This window comes from Amblyraja radiata, unplaced genomic scaffold (assembly GCF_010909765.2).
Source record: "Amblyraja radiata isolate CabotCenter1 unplaced genomic scaffold, sAmbRad1.1.pri scaffold_862_ctg1, whole genome shotgun sequence".
Lineage (NCBI taxonomy): Eukaryota > Metazoa > Chordata > Chondrichthyes > Rajiformes > Rajidae > Amblyraja > Amblyraja radiata.
This window is the reverse complement of record NW_022630863.1, coordinates 24,389-47,574: the sequence shown is the minus strand read 5'-3', so window position 1 is coordinate 47,574 and position 23,186 is coordinate 24,389. Positions and strand designations below refer to the sequence as shown.

The 23,186-nt window shown below is 49.9% G+C and overlaps 3 protein-coding genes across 3 annotated transcripts; all 3 read left to right on the top strand.

Moving 5' to 3' along the window:
* The first annotated feature begins 102 nt into the window (after window positions 1–102).
* Window positions 103–6,292, top strand: LOC116970416 (caspase-14-like). Its single transcript, XM_033017068.1, has 5 exons — window positions 103–279; window positions 1,562–1,778; window positions 3,690–3,794; window positions 5,074–5,183; window positions 5,994–6,292. Exons 1-5 carry the CDS (start codon window positions 142–144, stop codon window positions 6,129–6,131), a joined length of 708 nt encoding a protein of 235 aa, XP_032872959.1. The 5' UTR covers window positions 103–141; the 3' UTR covers window positions 6,132–6,292.
* A 1,130-nt stretch (window positions 6,293–7,422) lies between these two features.
* On the top strand, window positions 7,423–15,791 carry cenpk (centromere protein K). The gene is made up of 9 exons (XM_033017069.1): window positions 7,423–7,501; window positions 8,195–8,252; window positions 9,152–9,178; window positions 9,924–9,983; window positions 10,797–10,869; window positions 11,663–11,709; window positions 12,360–12,442; window positions 12,958–13,050; window positions 15,782–15,791. The coding sequence occupies exons 2-9, from the start codon at window positions 8,205–8,207 to the stop codon at window positions 15,789–15,791; spliced, it is 441 nt and encodes a 146-aa protein (XP_032872960.1). The 5' UTR covers window positions 7,423–7,501; window positions 8,195–8,204.
* Window positions 15,792–16,051: 260 nt separating this feature from the next.
* Window positions 16,052–23,141, top strand: LOC116970419 (caspase-14-like). The gene is made up of 6 exons (XM_033017070.1): window positions 16,052–16,213; window positions 17,632–17,784; window positions 18,890–19,121; window positions 20,534–20,638; window positions 21,931–22,040; window positions 22,848–23,141. Exons 2-6 carry the CDS (start codon window positions 17,647–17,649, stop codon window positions 22,983–22,985), a joined length of 723 nt encoding a protein of 240 aa, XP_032872961.1. The 5' UTR covers window positions 16,052–16,213; window positions 17,632–17,646; the 3' UTR covers window positions 22,986–23,141.
* The last annotated feature ends 45 nt before the right edge of the window (window positions 23,142–23,186 follow it).

Sequence of the window (23,186 nt, the reverse complement as noted above, 5' to 3'; positions counted from 1 at the left end):
TGGGCCGAAGGGCCTGTTTCCGCGCTGGATCTCTAAACTAAACTAAACTACTTCTGCGTAAACTAAACTGACCACGAGGTCCAGACGTCTGTACTGACTGTGTTAATATCTTGGCCCGTGTAACAGGAGGAACAGTATGATATGTCTGGACTGAGAAAGGCCTTAGTGCTCTGCATTAAAAAAGGTAGGCCTGGAGCCGAGAATGAACTGAAAATTCTCAAAACCTGCTTGGAGGAATTAAACTTCCAAGTGAGCGAGTCCATCGATCCCCTTGGAAAGGTGAGTTCCCCATTCCTGCTTATTCACAGGTAGGCCGAATGGCCTGTTTATCTGAATTATCTGAATGGTGGCCGATTAGGAAAAGGGGAGATGCAACGAGACCTGGGTGTCATGGTACACCAGTCATTGAAAGTAGGCATGCAGGTGCAGCAGGCAGTGAAGAAAGCCAATGGTATGTTAGCATTCATAGCAAATGGATTTGAGTCTAGGAGCAGGGAGGTTCTACTGCAGTTGTACAGGGTCTTGGTGAGACCACACCTGGAGTATTGTGTACAGTTTTGGTCTCCTAATCTGAGGAAAGACATTCTTGCCATAGAGGATTTGAGTCTAGGAGCAGGGAGGTTCTACTGCAGTTGTACAGGGTCTTGGTGAGACCACACCTGGAGTATTGCGTACAGTTTTGGTCTCCTAATCTGAGGAAAGACATTCTTGCCGTAGAGGGAGTACAGAGAAGGTTCACCAGACTGATTCCTGGGATGTCAGGACTTTCATATGAAGAAAGACTGGATAGACTCGGCTTGTACTCGCTAGAATTTAGAAGATTGAGGGGGGATCTTATAGAAACTTACAAAATTCTTAAGGGGTTGGACAGGCTAGATGCAGGAAGATTGTTCCCGATGTTGGGGAAGTCCAGAACAAGGGGTCACAGTTTAAGGATAAGAGGGGAAATCTTTTAGGACCGAGATGAGAAAAACATTTTTTTTCACACACACAGAGCGTGGTGAATCTGTGGAATTCTCTGCCACAGAAGGTAGTTGAGGCCACACAGTCCATTGGCTATATTTAAGAGGGAGTTAGATGTGGCCCTTGTGGCTAAAGGGATCAGGGGGTATGGAGAGAAGGCAGGTACAGGATACTGAGTTGGATGATCAACCATGATCATAGAAACATAGAAACATAGAAATTAGGTGCAGGAGTAGGCCATTCGGCCCTTCGAGCCTGCACCGCCATTCAATATGATCATGGCTGATCATCCAACTCAGTATCCCGTACCTGCCTTCTCTCCATACCCTCTGATCCCCTTAGCCACAAGGGCCACATCTAACTCCCTCTTAAATATAGAATGGCGGTGCAGGCTCGAAGGGCCGAATGGCCTCTACTCCTGCACCTATTGTCTATGTTTCTATGTTTCCGCTCTCTATCTCCAAACTAAACTAGTGAGTGAACGGGCGATCGCTGGTCGGCACGGACCCGATGGGTCGAAGGGCCTGTTTCCTCGCTGTATCTCTAAACTAAACGTTGAAGATATTTGTGTGTTTTCCCCCTCACACTGTCTTGTCAGGATATCCTGGCCTCTCTGAAGAAGTATCGGGATGAGATGGACCCTCGAGTCTGTTGCTCCTTTGTCTTCATTCTCGCTCACGGGAAAGAGGGAAAGATTTGCGGATCTGATAACGCAACCGTTGATCTGGAAGACGTCTTTGAGGTGTTCAATAATAAGGAGTGTCCCCATCTGCAGTACAAGCCTAAAGTCTTTGTGTTCCAAGTCTGTCGTGGAGGTGAGTTGGGAGAGTCTGCATGACTCTAGCTCTCTGGGGAGGGAGGGTGGTGGGGGGGGGGAGAGGGGCCTCACAGCGCCCGAGACCCGGGTTCCATCCCGACGGAGTTTGTACGTTCTCTCCGAGATCTTCGGTTTCCTCCCACACTCCAAAGACGTGCAGGTTTGTAGGTTAATTGGCTTGGTGTATGTGTGTGTAAATGTCCCTCGTGGGTGTACTTTGGATCAGTCTTCACTAAGGAAGACACAAACAATCGAATATAGGAGTTGGGTTGGCAGCTCAGTCACTCAGGGCTGGTGGGCTGGCAGCTCAGTCAGGGCTTTTCCTTGAAATTCCTGTTCAAGCAGAGTGCGGGCCACCAAATTCAATTCCATAGCATTTCTAGCCGAGTGCAGGCCACCAAATTCAATTCCATAGCATTTCTAGCAGAGTGCAGGCCACCAAATTCAATTCCATAGCATTTCTAGCAGAGTGCGGGCCACCAAATTCAATTCCATAGCATTTCTAGCCGAGTGCAGGCCACCAAATTCAATTCCATAGCATTTCTAGCAGAGTGCAGGCCACCAAATTCAATTCCATAGCATTTCTAGCCGAGTGCAGGCCACCAAATTCAATTCCATAGCATTTCTAGCAGAGTGCAGGCCACCAAATTCAATTCCATAGCATTTCTAGCCGAGTGCAGGCCACCAAATTCAATTCCATAGCATTTCTAGCCGAGTGCGGGCCACCAAATTCAATTCCATAGCATTTCTAGCAGAGTGCAGGCCACCAAATTCAATTCCATAGCATTTCTAGCCGAGTGCAGGCCACCAAATTCAATTCCATAGCATTTCTAGCCGAGTGCGGGCCACCAAATTCAATTCCATAGCATTTCTAGCCGAGTGCGGGCCACCAAATTCCATTTAATTTCGTTGCATTGTCATTGAGGGCTAACAAATCATTTATTACAAGTACGTCGCAGACTCACAGTTCAGTTGATTCACAGCTGAGAATCACGGTTGTGGACTCTCCCTCGCGATCTTACAGAGTGACTGACTCACGTCCAGGCATCCGTAGGTCCTGCCCCACCCCCCCCCCCCCACCCCTGGAAGGGGCGTTACCTTCATCGTGGTGATTGACAGGCTAGAGGATCTCAAGGTTTTTTAAACACTCATAACTTTTTTATTTTTCATCGATCGGCAAAGATCCTCAGGGCCTGCTCAGCGGAGGCGGACTGTGAGTAAGATGGCCAAAAATCATAGCCATATATGGTAGCGATTTTCCTAAAATCAATATACAGCGCAGATAGGAAGTGGCCAAGATGAAACATAGAAAATAGGTGCAGGAGTAGAGGCCGTTCGGCCCTTCGAGCCTGCACCGCCATTCAATATGATCATGGCTGATCATCCAACTCAGTATCCTGTACCTGCCTTCTCTCCATACCCCCTGATCCCTTTAGCCACAAGGGCCACATCTAACTCCCTCTTAAATATAGCCAATGAACTGTGGCCTCAACTACCTTCTGTGGCAGAGAATTCCACAGATTCACCACTCTCTGTGTGAAAAAAAATTTTTTCTCATCTTGGTCCTAAAAGATTTTCCCCTTATCCTTAAACTGTGACCCCTTGTTCTGGACTTCCCCAACATCGGGAACAATCTTCCTGCATCTAGCCTGTCCAACCCCTTAAGAATTTTGTAAGTTTCTATTAGATCCCCCCTCAATCTTCTAAATTCTAGCGAGTACAAGCCGAGTGTGTATGAGACTGTGCGTTATATAGATTGTGTATTGTCTATTGTCAAATATTGCCACAGCCCTGCGCAACGTTCCCCACCCCAGGTTCCCGATGTAAAGGGGGAGGGTGGGGAGAGAGGGGCCTTGTGTGTGTGTGTGTGTCGGGTTTGTGTTGAAAGTGTTTTGTGTGCGTTTTTCAGGCAAGAAAGATTCTGGCGTGGGCCCCGCATTTCGTTCCATGGGGTCCGAGCCTGAACTACTGCCCACCATCTCCGACACCTTCACTGTTTACCCATCTCAACCAGGTCTGTCAATGTCTTACTCCCGAGCTGACCACACTCCAATCTTCAAACTCTCAACCCCCCACCCTAACCACTGGTGTCAAGTTGGGAAAAGGGGAAGTACAACGGGATCTGGGGGCCCTTGTTCATCAGTCTATGAAAGGAAGCATGCAGGTACAGCAGGCAGTGAAGAAAGCCTGGTGAGTTGGCCTTTATAACAATAGGGGTTGAGTCTAGGAGCAAAGAGGTCCTTCTGCAGTTGTACAGGGCCCTGGTGAGACCACACCTGGAGTATTGTGTGTAGTTTTGTCCTGTTGGCCTTCATAACAAGAGGAGTTGAGTATAGGAGCAAAGAGGTCCTTCTGCAGTTGTACAGGGCCCTAGTGAGACCACACCCGGAGTATTGTGTGTAGTTTTGGTCCCCTAATTTGAGGAAGGACATTCTTGCTATTGAGGGAGCCCAGCGTAGGTTCACCAGGTTAATTCCCAGGATGGCGGGACTGTCATATGCTGAGAGAATGGAGCGGCTGGGCTTGTACACTCTGGAGTTTAGAAGGATGAGAGGGCATCTCATTGAAACATATAAGATTGTTTAGGGTTTGGACACGCTAGAGGCAGGAAACATGTTCCCAATGTTGGGGGGAGTCCAGAACCAGGGGCCACACACACAGTTTAAGAATAAGGGGTCGGCCATTTAGAACGGAGACGAGGAAACACTTTTTCACATGTTGCAGTTGTACAAGACGTTGGTGAGACCACGTTTAGAATATTGTGTTCTGTTCTGGGCACCGTGTTGTAGGGAAGATGTCGTCGAGCTGGAAAGGGTTCAGAGAAGATTTACGAGGATGTTGCCGGGACTAGAGGGTGTGAGCTACAGGGAGAGGTTGAGCAGGCTGGGTCTCTATTCCATGGAGCGCAGGAGGATGAGGGGAGATCTTATAGAGGTGGATAAAATCATGAGAGGAATAGATCGGGCAGAGTCTCTTGCCCAGAGTAGTGGAATCGAGGACCACAGGTTCAAGGTGAAGGGGAAAAGATTTAATAGGAATCTGATGGGTAACTTTTCCACACTTTTCGAGGGTGGTGGGTGTATGGAACGAGCTGCCGGAGGAGGTAGTTGAGGTTGGGACTATCCCAACGTTTAAGAAACAGTTAGACTGGTACATGGATAGGACAGGTTTGGAGGGATATGGACCAAACGCGGGCAAGTGGGACTAGTGTAGATGGGACATGTTGGGCGGTGTGGGCAAGTTGGGCTGAAGGAAGGGCCTGTTTCCAGAAGTTGATTGTGATTCTTATTCAGGTTTTGTGGCATATCGCAACGAAATATTTGGTTCGCACATGATCCAGGAGATGGGGAAAGTCTTCAAGAACCTGGCAGATAAGAAGCACCTGTACGACTTGTTTGTGAAGGTGCGGTGTGCCGTTTAAGTGCCGACCAGCGATCCCCGCACACTAACACTATCCTACACACACACACAAGGGACAATTTACACTTATACCAAGCCAATTAACCTACAAACCTGCACGTCTTTGGAGTGTGGGAGGAAACCGAAGATCTCGGAGAAAACCCACGCAGGTCACGGGGGGAGAACGTGCAAACTCCGTACAGACAGCACCCGTAGTCGGGATGGAACCCGGGTCTCCGGCGCTGTGAGGCAGCAACTCTACTTCAAGCTTGAAAGGGAGCAGAGAAGATATACGAGCATGTTGCCGGGACTAGAGGGTGTGAGCTACAGGGAGAGGTTGAGTAGGCTGGGTCTCTATTCCATGGAGCGCAGGAGGATGAGGGGCGATCTTATAGAGGTGGATAAAATCATGAGAGGAATAGATCGGGCAGAGTCTCTTGCCCAGAGTAGGGGAATCGAGGACCAGAGGACACGGGTTCAAGGTGAAGGGGGAAAGATTTAATAGGAATCTGAGGGGTAACTTTTCCACACTTTTCGAGGGTGGTGGGTGTATGGAATGAGCTGCCGGAGGAGGTAGTTGAGGCCGGGACTATCCCAACGTTTAAGAAACAGTTAGACAGGTACATGGATAGGACGGGTTTGGAGGGATATGGACCAAACCGCGGGCAGGTGGGACTAGTGTAGATGGGGCATGTTGGACAATGTGGGCAAGTTGGGCCGAAGGGCCTATTTCCACACTATCACTCGATGACTTTACAGTTTTTTTGTGCAGGATTTAATACTGACTGCTTTTCTAACTCAATTGATTTTTCAGGTGAATCAGGAAATGGTAAAAATAAACTTTAAAGTCGAAGACAAGACCAAGAAATTTGAATACAATAGAAAGAAGACATGCCTGGTGATGGAGTCTACTCTGACCAAGTTGGTCTACCTTAAAGTTCCCAAGCCATGAAATACTTTGTGGAAGCACAATCAGCTTTCAAAATCCTCTCAACCCTCAAAATCTCTCTGGAGCTGCGAGATTTTTCGCATCAACCTAACACCTTGAGTAGAACGATTTAAATTTGTACGCATTGTAATAAACTCACAATAAATTAAACCAATGTAATTCTTTGCAGAGTTTTCTTTTATGTGTTCTTTATGCCCTCTCTTGAAAACATCCAGAGAACCGGCCTCCACCGCCCTCTGAGGCAGAGAATTCCACAGACTCACACAACTCTCTGGGTGGAAAAGAGTTTCCTCATCTCCGTTCTAAATGGCCGACCCCTTATTCTCAAACTGTGTGTGTGTGTGTGGCCCCTGGTTCTGGACTCCCCCAACATGGGGAACATGTTTCCTGCCTCTAGTGTGTCCAAGCCCTTAATAATCTCATATACGTTTCAATGAGATACCCTCTCATCCTTCTAAACTCCACAGAGTGTACAAGCCCACAGCCGCTCCATTCTCTCAGCATATGACACAGTCCCGCCATCCCGGGAATTAACCTGGTGAACCTACGCTGGGCTCCCTCAATAGCCAAAGAATGTCCTTCCTCAAATTAGGGGACCAAAACTGCACGCAATACTCCAGGTGTGGTCTCACCAGGGCCCTGTACAACTGCAGAAGGGCCTCTTTGCTCCTATACTCGACCCCATTATTTATTCATGTGTGTGTGTATATTTATATAATGGTATATGGACACACTGATCTGTTTTGTAGTCAATGCCGACTATGTTCTGTTGTGCAGAAGCAAAGCAAGAATTTCATTGTCCTATACAGGGACACATGACAATAAACTCTCTTGAACTTGAAGGGCGGTGCAGGCTCGAAGGGCCGAATGGCCTCTACTCCTGCACCTATTGTTCTATGTTTCTATGTAAACTAAAATAAAATAAGCTAAGCATTGAATTGAATTGAATTCCTTTATTGAATGAGGCCGGCGTGGGCACGTTGGGCCGAAGGGCCTGTTTCTGGGCTGCGTGACTCTACATGGGGGGTAGATGGGGGCCAGTGGGCTAGCAGGGGGGGGGGGGAGGGGCAGGGTTTGGGCTGAAGGGCCCTTTGTTTCCTGGGCTGGAGATGGGGGCGGAAGCGCGTCACTGGGATGGGGGGGCGGAAGTGGGGGCGGTGGGCAGGAGATGGGGGCGGAAGTGGATTTGCGTCACTGGGATGGGGGGCGGGGCTGGGGATGGTGGGGGGGGAGTCGCGTCACTGGGATGGGGGGCGGGGCTGGGGATGGGGGCGGAAGTGGAATCGCGTCACTGGGGATGAGGCCCGTCCGCTGCGGCGAGCGGGGCGGAAGTGGGGAAAAAGGCGCCAAAGCGTTGCCCCGGGAAACGGAGGGTGAGAGGGAGAGAAGGAGGGAACGGAGAAAGGAGGGAGGGAGGGAGAGAGGGAGGGAACGGAGAAAGGAGGAGGGAGGGAGGGGGAGGGAGAGAGATGAGGGAGGGAAGGGGACAGGGAGATAGGAGGGAGGAGGTGAGAGGGAGAGATAATTTGAGGCAGGAAATAGAGGAGAGAAAAGATGAGGGGGAAGAGGTAAAGATGAGGGAGAGAGGGTGAGGGAGAGAAGGAAAGAGGGAGGGAGTGTGAGGCGGTTAGAGGGAGGAGAGGAGGAGGAGGGAGAGAGAGACGAGAGAGGGAAGGGGAAAGGGAGGAGGGGGAGATGGAGGAGGGGGTAGGGTAGGGAGGGGGAGAGGATTTTTTAGGCGGTTAGAGGGAGGGGAGGAGGAGGGAGGGAAGGGGAAAGGGAGGAGGTGAGAGGGAGAGAGAGCGTGAGGGAAGGAAGGAGGGAGAGGGGGAATTTTGAGGGAAGGAAGGAAGGGGAGGAGGGAGTAGAGGGAGAATTTGAGGCAGTTAGTGGGAGGAAAGAGATGAGTGGGAGGGGGGAGGGTTTGAGGGGAGGGGGGACAACTTGAGGCTGTAGGAGAGGAGGGAGAGAGGAGAGAGTGTGGGTGGGGGTGGGGGAGTGAGGGGTGGGTGGGGGAGGGGGCGAGTGGGTCGGGAGGCGATGCTGATGTTTTATGGTTTTCCAGGTGACGGGACGATGGAGAGAGAGTCGCCGAACTCACGGAGTCAACATGGCGCCCTCGACGTCCGTAAACGTGTTCCCCTCCCCTCCCCCCTACACCCCCCCCCCTGTCTGTCACCCCCTCCCCATAGACCACAGCCCTCAATGAGATCCACCCTGGGATATCGAGGTTGGGGGGAGGGGAGAAGAGACACAAAACGCTGGATTAACTCACTGGGACAGGCGTCATCTCTGGAGAGAAGGAATGGGTGACGTTTCCAGTCTGAAACATCGACAACAGTTGCAGGAGGAGGCCATTCGGCCCTTCCGGCCAGCACCATTCGCCATTCATTGTGATCATGGCTGATCATCCCCAATCAATAACCCGTGCCTGCCTTCTCCCCATATCCCCTGACTCCACCAGCCCCTAGAGCTCTATCTAACTCTCTCTTAAATCCATCCGGTGACTTGGCCTCCACTGCCCTCTGTGGCAGGGAATTCCACAAATTCACACAACTCTCTGGGTGGAAAAGTTTTCAGTCTTAAATGGCCTCCCCTTTATTCTAAGACTGTGTGTGTGGCCCCTGGTTCTGGACTCGCCCAACATTGGGAACATTTTTCCTGCATCTAGCTTGTCCAGTCCTTTTATAATTTTATATGTTTCTGTAAGATCCCCCCCCCCTCGTCCTTCTAAACTCTAAATATAGGATGAGGGGTGATCTTATAGACGTGTATAAAATCATGAGATCAGTTGCTGCCTCATAGATCCGGTGACCCGGGTTCGATCCTGACTTCCCCCTGTCTCTGTAACGCGAAACGTTGCCCATTCCTCCTCTCTCCAGAGATGCTGCCCGTCCCGCTGAGTTACTCCAGCGTCTGCAGCCCCTCCCTACACTCGCTGAGGTGGGGGTTGTCTAGCTGGGGGGGGTTCGAATGTTGGACTGTATATTGTTGGTGACATATCTCTCTTTGTCTTTCACTAGGAACTACAAGATGAGCTAATTCAAGAGGTGGGACATAACTTTGTCTTATAGACAATAGGTGCAGGAGTAGAGGCCATTCGGCCCTTCCAGCCAGCACCGCCATTCAATGTGATCGTGGCTGATCATCCACAATCAGTACCCCGTTCCTGCCTTCTCCCCATATCCCCTGACTCCGCTATCTTTAAGAGCCCTATCGAGCTCTCTCTTGAAAGGATCCAGTGAATTGGCCTCCACTGCCTTCTGTGGCAGAGAATTCCACAGGTGGAAACGTTTCTCCTCATCTCAGTCCTAAATGGCCACAGACTCACAACTCTCTGTGAGAAAAAGTGTTTCCTCGTCTCCGTTCTAAATGGCCGACCCCTTATTCTTAAACTGTGTGTGGCCCCTGGTTCTGGACTCCCCCAAACATTGGGAACATGTTTCCTGCCTCTAGCGTGTCCAAACCCTTAACAATCTCACATGTTTCAATAAGATACCCTCTCATCCTAAACTCCAGAGTGTACAAGCCCAGCCGCTCCACATTCTCTCAGCATATGACAGTCCCGCCATCCCGGGAATTAACCTGGTGAACCTACGCTGGGCTCCCTCAATAGCAAGAATGTCCTTCCTCAAATTAGGGGACCAAAACTGCACACACACACACACACACACACACACACACACACACACACACACACGTAGCTGGAGATACTCAGCGGGTCAGGCAGCATCTGCGGAAGGCAAGTTTACGGGGAGAAAGCTGACTAAATCTCCCACCTCTCTCTGTCCGCAGGTTCAGAACAAGCTCACCCTCTGTGATGCCCGAACACTCATCCAGGACTCGGAAAACCCAGTGAGTCCGTCTGTCTGCGAGGGGTGAGGGGGGGGGGTGGTGAAGAGGGGGAGGGAGAGGGGAAGGGGGGGTGAGGAGAGGGGAACTGCTTGTGGCCCTTGTGGCTAAAGGGATCAGGGGGTATGGAGAGAAGGCAGGTACAGGATACTGAGTTGGATGATCAGCCATGATCGTATTGAATGGCGGTGCAGGCTCGAAGGGCCGAATGGCCTCTACTCCTGCACCTATTGTCTATGTTTCTACCCATTTAAGGTAGACAAAAATGCTGGAGAAACTCAGCGGGTGAGGCAGCGTCTATGGAGCGAAGGAAATAGGCAACGTTTCGGGACGAGACTGATGTGGGGGGGGTGGAAGAAAGGAAGAGGCGGAGACGGTGGGCTGAGGTAGAGCTGGGAAGGGGAGGAGGAAGCAGGGACTACCTGAAATTGGAGAAGTCAATGTTCACACCGCTGGGGTGGAAACTGCCCAAGCAGAATATGAGGTGCTGCTCCTCCAGTTTACGGTGGGACTCACTCTGGCCATGGAGGAGGCCCAGGACAGAGAGGTCGGATTGGGAATGGGAGGGGGAGTTGAAGTGCTGAGCCACCGGGAGATCAGGTTGGTTATTGCGGACCGAGCGGAGGTGTTGGGCGAAACGATCGCCGATCCTGCGCTTGGTCTCACCGATGTAGATCAGCCGACATCTAGAGCAGCGGATGCAATAGATGAGGTTGGAGGAGATGCAGGTGAACCTCTGTCGCACCTGGAACGACTGCCTGATTCACTCATTTAATCCTGTTTTTCCCCCCCTCTCTCTTTCCCCTCATCCGATAGCTGGCTGTGTTACTGGCCCGGGAGCGGGCATTACTGGCAGAGTTAAACGTGCAGAAGAGCAGGGAACCCGAGTGTGAGTGGGGGTCTCACAGGGACGGGGGTGTTGGGGGGGGGGGGAGGGGATCACACGTCACATCCTACCGGCCCCCGACCTGTGAAACGGTCAAAAAGTCTTGACCGACCATCAAAATGGTGGCCTCCCTGTCACACGCACACAGACGCGCACACACACACTCACATACACACACACACACACACACACACACACACACACACACACACACACACAGATATACACACACACACACACAGATATACACACACACACACACAGATATACACACACACACACAGATATACACACACAGATATACACACACACACACACAGATATACACACACACACAGATATACACACACACACACACACAGATATACACGCACACGCACACACACACAGATATACACACACACACACACACACAGATATACACACACAGATATACACACACGCATGCGCACACACACACACACACACAAACGCACGCACGCACACGCACAGATATACACACACTCACTCACACACACGCGCACACACACACGCACACACACAGATACACACACACGCACACACACACAGATACACACACACAGACACACACACAGATATACACACACAGATATACACACACGCATGCGCACACACACACACACACACACAAACGCACGCACTCACACGCACAGATATACACACACACACACACTCACACACACACACACACACGCACACACACACGCACAGACACACACACACACACACACACACACACACACACTAAGACGTACCTCTGTGCATCTTTCTACAGTGCTGCTCGTGAATCAGGAGGTTCTCACATCGTTGGGAAAGCAGGAGGTGAGAGAATAACTTCCTTGTCCTGACCCCCCTACTGGGACCTGGTGGGAGAGTCTAGGACCAGAGGGCACAGCCTTAGAATTAAAGGACGTACCTTTTGGAACGAGACGCGGAGGCATTTCTTGTGTGTGTGTCTGTGTCTGTGTGTGTGTACGTGTGTATATCTGCGTGTGTGTGTGTGTGTGTGTATATCTGCGTGTGTGTCTGTGTGTGTGTGTGTCTGTGTGTGTGTGTATATCTGCGTGTGTGTGTCTGTGTGTGTATATATCTACGTGTGTGTGTTTATGTCTGTGTGTGCGTGTGTTTGTATCTGCGTGTGTGTACATGCGTGTGTGTGTAGGTGAGTGTGTGTGTGCGCGTGAGTGTGTATGTGTGCGTGTGTGTGTATGTGAGTGTGTGTGTGCGTGGTGTGCGTGTGCGTGCGTGCGTGTATGTACGTGAGTGTGCGTGCGTGAGTGTGCGCGTGCGTGTATGTACGTGAGTGTGCGTGCGTGCGTGAGTGTGTGTGCGCGTGCGTGTATGTACGTGCGTGTGTGTGTACGTGGTGTGTGTGCGTGCGTGAGTGTGTATGTGTGCGTGCGTGCGTGTGATGGGGGATGTGTACACTCCACAATGGAACCCCAGGGCACTGAAACTTGCCCCTCTCTCAGTTACAGAATACCGATCGACAGCTTGAACAAATGCTCTCCTGTGTGCGGGCCAAGAAAAAATCCTTGCACGAACAGCTAGAGAGGTGGGTGGGTTCCCCCTCTCCCTCCCCCTTCCATTTCTCCCTACCCCTTCTCTCTTCTCTCTCCCCCTTCTCTGTCCCTCTTCTCTCTCCCATCTCTCTCTCCCCTCTTCTCTCCCCTCTTCTCTCTCCCCCTTCTCTCTCTCCCATCTCTCTCCCCTCTTCTCTCTCTCCCCCCTCTTGGAGAAAGCCCACAGGGGGGGAGAGAACGTGCAAACACCGCACTGCCAGCACCCGTAGTCGGGATGGAACCCGGGTCTCCGGCACTGTGAGGCTGCAACACCTTAAAGACATCAACAAACTGCCCAAGCGGAATACGAGGTGCTGCTCCTCCAGTTTACGGTGGGACTCACTCTGGCCATGGAGGAGGCCCAGGACAGGAAGGTCAGATTGGGAATGGGAGGGGGAGTTGAAGCGCTGAGCCACCGGGAGATTCAGACTGGCACTGGGACTGTGACTGGGATGAATGATCTAATAAAACACCCTCCGCCCCCCCCGCTCCCCCGCCCCGACTACAGGGAGAGGAAGTGGCTGGATGAAGAGCGGGAGATAGAGACATCTCTACAGCAGAGAGAGGAGGATGGACAGATGGTGTGCCTGCTGCAGAACAGGTTAGAGTGGGGGAGGGGAGGGGTGGTGGGAGGGGGGGGGGGTGAAGGGGAGGGGTGAAGGGGAGGTGAGGGGAGGGGTGAGGAGGTGAATCAAATTGGCAAGGGTGCTGAGGAAGAGGATTTCTTGGAATGTATGCGGGATAGTTATCTAAATCAACATGTAGAGGAACCAACGAGAGAGCAGGCTATTTTAGACTGGGTATTGAGTAATGAGGAAGGGTTAGTTAGCAGCCTTGTTGTACGTGCCCCCTTGGGCAAGAGTGACCATAATATGGTTGAGTTCTTCATTAGGATGGAGAGTGACATTGTTAATTCAGAAACAATGGTTCTGAACTTAAAGAAAGGTAACTTTGAGGGTATGAGACGTGAATTGGCCAAGATTGACTGGCAATTAATTCTAAAAGGGTTGACGGTGGATATGCAATGGAAGACATTTAAAGACTGCATGGATGAACTACAAAAATTGTTCATCCCAGTTTGGCAAAAGAATAAATCAGGGAAGGTAGTGCATCCGTGGATAACAAGGGAAATCAGGGATAGTATCAAAGCGAAGGATGATGCGTACAAATTAGCCAGAAAAAGCAGCATACCGGAGGACTGGGAGAAATTCAGAGACCAGCAGAGGAGGACAAAGGGCTTAATTAGGAAAGGAAAAATAGATTATGAAAGAAAACTGGCAGGGAACATAAAAACTGACTGCAAAAGTTTTTATAGAAATGTGAAAAGAAAGAGATTAGTTAAAACAAATGTAGGTCCCTTGCAGTCAGAAACAGGTGAGTTGATCATGGGGAACAAGGATATGGCGGACCAATTGAATAACTACTTTGGTTCCGTCTTCACTAAGGAAGACATAAATAATCTGCCGGAAATAGCAGGGGACCGCGGGTGAAAGGAGTTGGAGGAATTGAGTGAAATCCAGGTTAGCCGGGAAGTGGTGTTGGGTAAATTAAATGGATTAAAGGCCGATAAATCCCCAGGGCCAGATAGGCTGCATCCCAGAGTACTTAAGGAAGTAGCTCCAGAAACAGTGGATGCATTAGTAATAATCTTTCAAAACTCTTTAGATTCTGGAGTAGTTCCTGAGGATTGGCGGGTAGCAAACGTAACCCCACTTTTTAAGAAGGGAGGGAGAGAGAAAACAGGGAATTACAGACCAGTTAGTCTAACATCGGTAGTGGGGAAACTGCTAGAGTCAGTTATTAAAGATGGGATAGCAGCACATTTGGAAAGTGGTGAAATCATTGGACAAAGTCAGCATGGATTTATAAAAGGTAAATCATGTCTGACGAATCTTATAGAATTTTTCGAGGATGTAACTAGTAGCGTGGATAGGGGAGAACCAGTGGATGTGGTGTATCTGGACTTCCAGAAGGCTTTCGACAAGGTCCCACATAAGAGATTAGTTTACAGACTTAAAGCACACGGCATTGGGGGTTCAGTATTGATGTGGATAGAGAACTGGCTGGCAAACAGGAAGCAAAGAGTAGGAGTAAACGGGTCCTTTTCACAATGGCAGGCAGTGACTAGTGGGGTACCGCAAGGCTCAGTGCTGGGACCCCAGCTATTTACAATATATATTAATGATCTGGATGAGGGAATTGAAGGCAATATCTCCAAGTTTGCGGATGACACTAAGCTGGGGGGCAGTGTTAGCTGTGAGGAGGATGCTAGGAGACTGCAAGGTGACTTGGATAGGCTGGGTGAGTGGGCAAATGTTTGGCAGATGCAGTATAATGTGGATAAATGTGAGGTTATCCATTTTGGTGGCAAAAACAGGAAAGCAGACTATTATCTAAATGGTGGCCGACTAGGAAAAGGGGAGATGCAGCGAGACCTGGGTGTCATGTTACACCAGTCATTGAAAGTGGGCATGCAGGTGCAGCAGGCAGTGAAGAAAGCGAATGGTATGTTAGCTTTCATAGCAAAAGGATTTGAGTATAGGAGCAGGGAGGTTCTACTGCAGTTGTACAGGGTCTTGGTGAGACCACACCTGGAGTATTGCGTACAGTTTTGGTCTCCAAATCTGAGGAAGGACATTATTGCCATAGAGGGAGTGCAGAGAAGGTTCACCAGACTGATTCCTGGGATGTCAGGACTGTCTTATGAAGAAAGACTGGATAGACTTGGTTTATACTCTCTAGAATTTAGGAGATTGAGAGGGGATCTTATAGAAACTTATAAAATTCTTAAGGGGTTGGACAGGCTAGATGCAGGAAGATTGCTCCCGATGTTGGGGAAGTCCAGGACAAGGGGTCACAGCTTAAGGATAAGGGGGAAATCCTTTAAAACCGAGATGAGAAGAACTTTTTTCACACAGAGAGTGGTGAATCTCTGGAACTCTCTGCCACAGAAGGTAGTCGAGGCCAGTTCATTGGCTATATTTAAGAGGGAGTTAGATGTGGCCCTTGTGGCTAAGGGGATCAGAGGGTATGGAGAGAAGGCAGGTACGGGATACTGAGTTGGATGATCAGCCATGATCATATTGAATGGCGGTGCAGGCTGGAAGGGCCGAATGGCCTCTACTCCTGCACCTATTGTCTATGTTTCTATGTTTCTACTCCCTCTCTCCCTCCCCCTCTCTCCCTCTGCCCCACCCATACTGTTTCTGGGAAGAGATGAAGTATTTTATGGGAACTCGCTGGGACAGATGGACTCGGTGAGAAGTCCATCTGTTTAAAAACAAACCTGGATCTGTGCCAGTTTATAACAGAGGCCACTCCCTCCACTCTAGTCCGTGCTAACCCACCCGTCAATCCCCTCTCTATCTTCCCTCTCCCCCCTTCTCTCCCCATCTTTCCCCCCCTCTCTATCCTCCCCCTTCTCTCCCCCCCTCTCATTCCCCTCTCCCCTCTATCTTCCCCCTCTCTCTCCCCCTCTCTCTATCTCCCCCCTCTCTCCATCTTTCCTCTCTCCCCCCTCTCCCTTTCTCCCTCTCTCCCCCTCTCTCTCCTCTCTCACCCCTCTCTCTCTATCTCAATCCTCCATCTCTCTCCCCCCTCTCTCCCCCTCTCTCTCCCCTCTCCCCACCCTCTCCATTGATACACAGGTGACCACTGGTTTGCCTCCTACAGGTGAAGACAGCGTGCCTGTACCTGGAGCCCCCACCTTGGGCAATGAGGCCCCCACCCCCTCCTCCACACCTGCCCCACAGGTACATGACCAGGTAAGGCAACACGGAACGGTCGATGGAATTTAATAGACAATAGACAACAGACGCAGGAGCAGAGGCCATTCGGCCCTTCGAGCCAGCACCGCCATTCAATGTGATCACGGCTGATCATCCCCAATCAGTTCCCTGTTCCTGCCTTCTCCCCATATCCCCTGACTCTCTCTCGCTATCTTTAAGAGCCCTATCTAGCTCTCTCTTGAAAGAATTCTCCCCAGAGAACCGGCCTCCACCGCCCTCTGTGGCAGAGAATTCCACAGACTCACACAACTCTCTGTGTGAAAAAGTGTTTCCTCGTCTCCGTTCTAAATGGCCGACCCCTTATTCTTAAACTGTGTGTGTGTGTGTGGCCCCTGGTTCTGGACTCCCCCAACATCGGGAACATGTTTCCTGCCTCTAGCGTGTCCAAACCCTTAACAATCTTATATGTTTCAATGAGATCCCCTCTCTCCCCCTCTCTCCTCTCTCCCTCTCTCTCTCCCCCCTCTATCTCTCCTCCTTTTTCTCTCTCTCTCTCCCCCCGCCCCCCCCCCCATCTCCATTGATGCCAAGGTGACTGGGTGGGTCGAAGGGCCTGTTTCCGTGCTGTATCTCTAAACTATACATAGAAACATAGACAATAGGTGCAGGAGTAGAGGCCATTCGGCCCTTCGAGCCTGCACCGCCATTCAATATGATCTGATCATCCAACTCAGTATCCTGTACCTGCCTTCTCTCCATACCCCCTGATCCCTTTAGCCACAAGGGCCACGTCTAACTCCCTCTTAAATATAGCCAATGAACTGTGGCCTCAACTACCTTCTGTGGCAGAGAATTCCACAGATTCACCACTCTCTCTGTGTGTGAAAAAAAATGTTTTTCTCATCTCGGTCCTAAAAGATTTCCCCTTTATCCTTAAAATGTGCGTGGCCCCTTGTTCTGGACTTCCCCAACATCGGGAACAATCTTCCTGCATCCAGCCTGTCCAACCCCTTAAGAATTTTGTAAGTTTCTATAAGATCCCCCCTTAATCTTCTAAATTCTAGCGAGTACAAGCCGAGTCTATCCAGTCTTTCTTCATATGAAAGACCTTCCATCCCAGGAATCAGTCTGATGAACCTTCTCTGTACTCCCTCTATGGCAAGAATGTCCTTCCTCAGATTAGGAGACCAAAACTGTACGCAATACTCCAGGTGTGGTCTCACCAAGACCCTGTACAACTGCAGTAGAACCTCCCTGCTCCTAGACTCAAATCCTCTATGGCAAGAATGTCCTTCCTCAGATTAGGAGACCAAAACTGTACGCAATTGTGGGCCGAAGGGCCTGTTTCCGCGCTGGATCTCTAAACTAAACTAAACTACTTCTGCGTAAACTAAACTGACCACGGGGTCCAGACGCCTGTACTGACTGTGTTAATATCTTGGCCCGTGTAACAGGAGGAACAGTATGATATGTCTGGACTGAGAAAGGCCTTAGTGCTCTGCATTAAAGAAGGTAGGCCTGGAGCCGAGAATGAACTGAAAATTCTCAAAACCTGCTTGGAGGAATTAAACTTCCAAGTGAGCGAGTCCATCGATCCGCTCAGAAAGGTGAGTTCCCCATTCCTGCTTATTCACAGGTAGGCCGCAGGGCCTGTTTATCTGAATTATCTGAATGGTGGCCGATTAGGAAAAGGGGAGATGCAACGAGACCTTGGTGTCATGGTACACCAGATATTGAAAGTAGGCATGCAGGTGCAGCAGGCAGTGAAGAAAGCCAATGGTATGTTAGCATTCATAGCAAATGGATTTGAGTCTAGGAGCAGGGAGGTTCTACTGCAGTTGTACAGGGTCTTGGTGAGACCACACCTGGCGTATTGCGTACAGTTTTGGTCTCCTAATCTGAGGAAAGACATTCTTGCCATAGAGGATTTGAGTCTAGGAGCAGGGAGGTTCTACTGCAGTTGTACAGGGTCTTGGTGAGACCACACCTGGAGTATTGCGTACAGTTTTGGTCTCCTAATCTGAGGAAAGACATTCTTGCCGTAGAGGGAGTACAGAGAAGGTTCACCAGACTGATTCCTGGGATGTCAGGACTTTCATATGAAGAAAGACTGGATAGACTCGGCTTGTACTCGCTAGAATTTAGAAGATTGAGGGGGGATCTTATAGAAACTTACAAAATTCTTAAGGGGTTGGACAGGCTAGATGCAGGAAGATTGTTCCCGATGTTGGGGAAGTCCAGAACAAGGGGTCACAGTTTAAGGATAAGAGGGGAAATCTTTTAGGACCGAGATGAGAAAAACATTTTTTTTCACACACACAGAGAGTGGTGAATCTGTGGAATTCTCTGCCACAGAAGGTAGTTGAGGCCACACAGTTCATTGGCTATATTTAAGAGGGAGTTAGATGTGGCCCTTGTGGCTAAAGGGATCAGGGGGTATGGAGAGAAGGCAGGTACAGGATACTGAGTTGGATGATCAGCCATGATCATATTGAATGGCGGTGCAGGCTCGAAGGGCCGAATGGCCTACTCCTGCACCTATTGTCTATGTTTCTATGTTTCCGCTCTCTATCTCCAAACTAAACTAGTGAGTGAACGGGCGATCGCTGGTCGGCACGGACCCGATGGGTCGAAGGGCCTGTTTCCGCGCTGTATCTCTAAACTAAACGTTGAAGATATTTGTGTGTCTTCCCCCTCACACTGTCTTGTCAGGATATCCTGGCCTCTCTGGAGAAGTATCGGGATGAGATGGACCCTCGAGTCTGTTGCTCCTTTGTCTTCATTCTCGCTCACGGGAAAGAGGGAAAGATTTGCGGGTCTGATAACGCAACCGTTGATAACGCAGACGTTGATCTGGAAGACGTCTTTAAGATGTTCAATAATAAGGAGTGTCCCCATCTGCAGTACAAGCCCAAAGTCTTCGTGTTCCAAGTCTGTCGTGGAGGTGAGTTGGGAGAGTCTGCATTACGCTAGCACTCTGGGGAGGGAGGGTGGTTGGGGGGGGGGAGAGGGGCCTCACAGCGCCCGAGACCCGGGTTCCATCCCGACGGAGTTTGTACGTTCTCTCCGAGATCTTCGGTTTCCTCCCACACTCCAAAGACGTGCAGGTTTGTAGGTTAATTGGCTTGGTGTATGTGTGTGTAAAATGTCCCTCGTGGGTGTACTTCGGATCTGTCTTCACTAAGGAAGACACAAACAATCGAATATAGGAGTTGGGTTGGCAGCTCAGTCACTCAGGGCTGGTGGGCTGGCAGCTCAGTCAGGGCTTTTCCTTGAAATTCCTGTTCAAGCAGAGTGCGGGCCACCAAATTCAATTCCATAGCATTTCTAGCCGAGTGCAGGCCACCAAATTCCATTCCATAGCATTTCTAGCAGAGTGCGGGCCACCAAATTCAATTCCATAGCATTTCTAGCCGAGTGCAGGCCACCAAATTCAATTCCATAGCATTTCTAGCAGAGTGCGGGCCACCAAATTCAATTCCATAGCATTTCTAGCCGAGTGCAGGCCACCAAATTCCATTTCAATTCATTGCATTGTCATTGAGGGCTAACAAATCATTTATTACAAGTACGTCGCAGACTCACAGTTCAGTTGATTCACAGCTGAGAATCACGGTTGTGGACTCTCCCTCGCGATCTTACAGAGTGACTGACTCACGTCCAGGCATCCGTAGGTCCTGCCCCACCCCCCCCCACCCCCACCCCCGGAAGGGGCGTTACCTTCATCGTGGTGATTGACAGGCTAGAGGATCTCAAGGCTTTTTAAACACTGATAACTTTTTTATTTTTCATCGATCGGCAAAGATCCTCGGGGCCTGCTCAGCGGAGCCGGACTGTGAGTAAGATGGCCAAAAATCATAGCCATATATGGTAGCGATTTTCCTAAAATCAATATACAGCGCAGATAGGAAGTGGCCAAGATGAATCATAGAAACATAGACAATAGGTGCAGGAGTAGAGGCCATTCGGCCCTTCGAGCCTGCACCGCCATTCAATATGATCATGGCTGATCATCCAACTCAGTATCCTGTACCTGCCTTCTCTCCATACCCCCTGATCCCTTTAGCCACAAGGGCCACATCTAACTCCCTCTAGCCTGTCCAACCCCTTAAGAATTTTGTAAGTTTCTATAAGATCCCCCCTCAATCTTCTAAATTCTAGCGAGTACAAGCCGAGCGTGTATGAGACTGTGCGTTATATAGATTGTGTATTGTCTATTGTCAAATATTGCCATAGCCCTGCGCAACGTTCCCCACCCCAGGTTCCCGATGTAAAGGGGGAGGGTGGGGAGAGAGGGGCCTTGTGTGTGTGTGTGTGTCGGGTTTGTGTTGAAAGTGTTTTGTGTGCGTTTTTCAGGCAAGAAAGATTCTGGCGTGCACTCCGGATATCGTTCCATGGGGTCCGAGCCTGAACTACTGCCCACCATCTCCGACACCTTCACTGTTTACCCATCTCAACCAGGTCTGTCATTGTCTTACTCCCGAGCTGACCACACTCCAATCTTCAAACTATCAACCCCCCACCCTAACCACTGGTGTCAAGTTGGGAAAAGGGGAAGTACAACGGGATCTGGGGGCCCTTGTTCATCAGTCTATGAAAGGAAGCATACAGGTACAGCAGGCAGTGAAGAAAGCCAATGGCCTGTTGGCCTTTATAACAATAGGGGTTGAGTCTAGGAGCAAAGAGGTCCTTCTGCAGTTGTACAGGGCCCTGATGAGACCACACCTGGAGTATTGTGTGCCGTTTTGGCCTGTTGGCCTTCATAACAAGAGGAGTTGAGTACAGGAGCAAAGATGTCATTCTGCAGTTGTACAGAGCCCTAGTGAGACCACACCCGGAGTATTGTGTGCAGTTTTGGTCCCCTAATTTGAGGAAGGACATTCTTGCTATTGAGGGAGCCCAGCGTAGGTTCACCAGGTTAATTCCCAGGATGGCGGGACTGTCATATGCTGAGAGAATGTGGAGCGGCTGGGTTTGTACACTCTGTGGAGTTTAGAAGGATGAGAGGAGATCTCATTGAAACATATAAGATTGTTTAGGGTTTGGACACGCTAGAGGCAGGAAACGTGTTCCCGATGTTGGGGGAGTCCAGAACCAGATGCCACACACACAGTTTAAGAATAAGGGGTCGGCCATTTAGAACGAAGACGAGGAAACGCTTTTTCACATGTTGCAGTTGTACAAGACGTTGGTGAGACTGCGTTTAGAATATTGTGTTCTGTTCTGGGCACCGTGTTGTAGAGAAGATGTCGTCAAGCTGGAAAGGGTTCAGAGAAGATTTACGAGGATGTTGCCGGGACTAGAGGGTGTGAGCTACAGGGAGAGGTTGAGCAGGCTGGGTCTCTATTCCATGGAGCGCAGGAGGATGAGGGGAGATCTTATAGAGGTGGATAAAATCATGAGAGGAATAGATCGGGCTGAGTCTCTTGCCCAGAGTAGGGGAATCGAGGACCAGAGGACACAGGTTCAAGGTGAAGGGGGAAAGATTTAATAGGAATCTGAGGGGTAACTTTTCCACACTTTTCGAGGGTGGTGGGTGTATGGAACGAGCTGCCGGAGGAGGTAGTTGAGGCTGGGACTATCCCAACGTTTAAGAAACAGTTAGACAGGTACATGGATAGGACAGGTTTGGAGGGATATGGACCAAACGCGGGGCAGGTGGGACTAGTGTAGATGGGACATGTTGGGCGGTGTGGGCAAGTTGGGCTGAAGGAAGGGCCTGTTTCCTGAAGTTGATTGTGATTCTTATTCAGGTTTTGTGGCATATCGGAACACAACGTTTGGTTCGTACATGATCCAGGAGATGGGGAAAGTCTTCAAGAACCTGGCAGATAAGAAGCACCTGTACGACTTGTTTGTGAAGGTGCGGTGTGCCGTTTAAGTGCCGACCAGCGATCCCCGCACACTAACACTATCCTACACACACACACACAAGGGACAATTTACACTTATACCAAGCCAATTAACCTACAAACCTGCACGTCTTTGGAGTGTGGGAGGAAACCGAAGATCTCGGAGAAAACCCACGCAGGTCACGGGGGGAGAACGTGCAAACTCCGTACAGACAGCACCCGTAGTCGGGATGGAACCCGGGTCCCCGGCGCTGTGAGGCAGCAACTCTACTTCAAGCTGGAAAGGGAGCAGAGAAGATATACGAGGATGTTGCCAGGACTAGAGGGTGTGAGCTACAGGGAGAGGTTGAGCAGGCTGGGTCTCTATTCCCTGGAGCGCAGGAGGATGAGGGGAGATCTTATAGAGGTGGATAAAATCATGAGAGGAATAGATCGGGCAGAGTCTCTTGCCCAGAGTAGGGGAATCGAGGACCAGAGGACACGGGTTCAAGGTGAAGGGGGAAAGATTTAATAGGAATCTGAGGGGTAACTTTTCCACACAGAGGGTGGTGGGTGTATGGAACGAGCTGCCGGAGGAGGTAGTTGAGGCTGGGACTATCCCAACGTTTAAGAAACAGTTAGACAGGTACATGGATAGGACGGGTTTGGAGGGATATGGACCAAACGCGGGCAGGTGGGACTAGTGTAGATGGGGCATGTTGGACAATGTGGGCAAGTTGGGCCGAAGGGCCTGTTTCCACACTATCACTCGATGACTTTACAGTTTTTTTGTGCAGGATTTAATACTGACTGCTTTTCTGACTCAATTGATTTTTCAGGTGAATCAGGAAATGGTAAAAATAAACTTTAAAGTCGAAGACAAGACCAAGAAATTTGAATACAATAGAAAGAAGACATGCCTGGTGATGGAGTCTACTCTGACCAAGTTGGTCTACCTTAAAGTTCCCAAGCCATGAAATACTTTGTGGAAGCACAATCAGCTTTCAAAATCCTCTCAACCCTCAAAATCTCTCTGGAGCTGCGAGATTTTTCGCATCAACCTAACACCTTGAGTAGAACGATTTAAATCTGTACGCATTCTAATAAACTCACAATAAATTAAACCAATGTAATTCTTTGCAGAGTTTTCTTTTTGTGTTCTTTATGCTCTCTCCTGA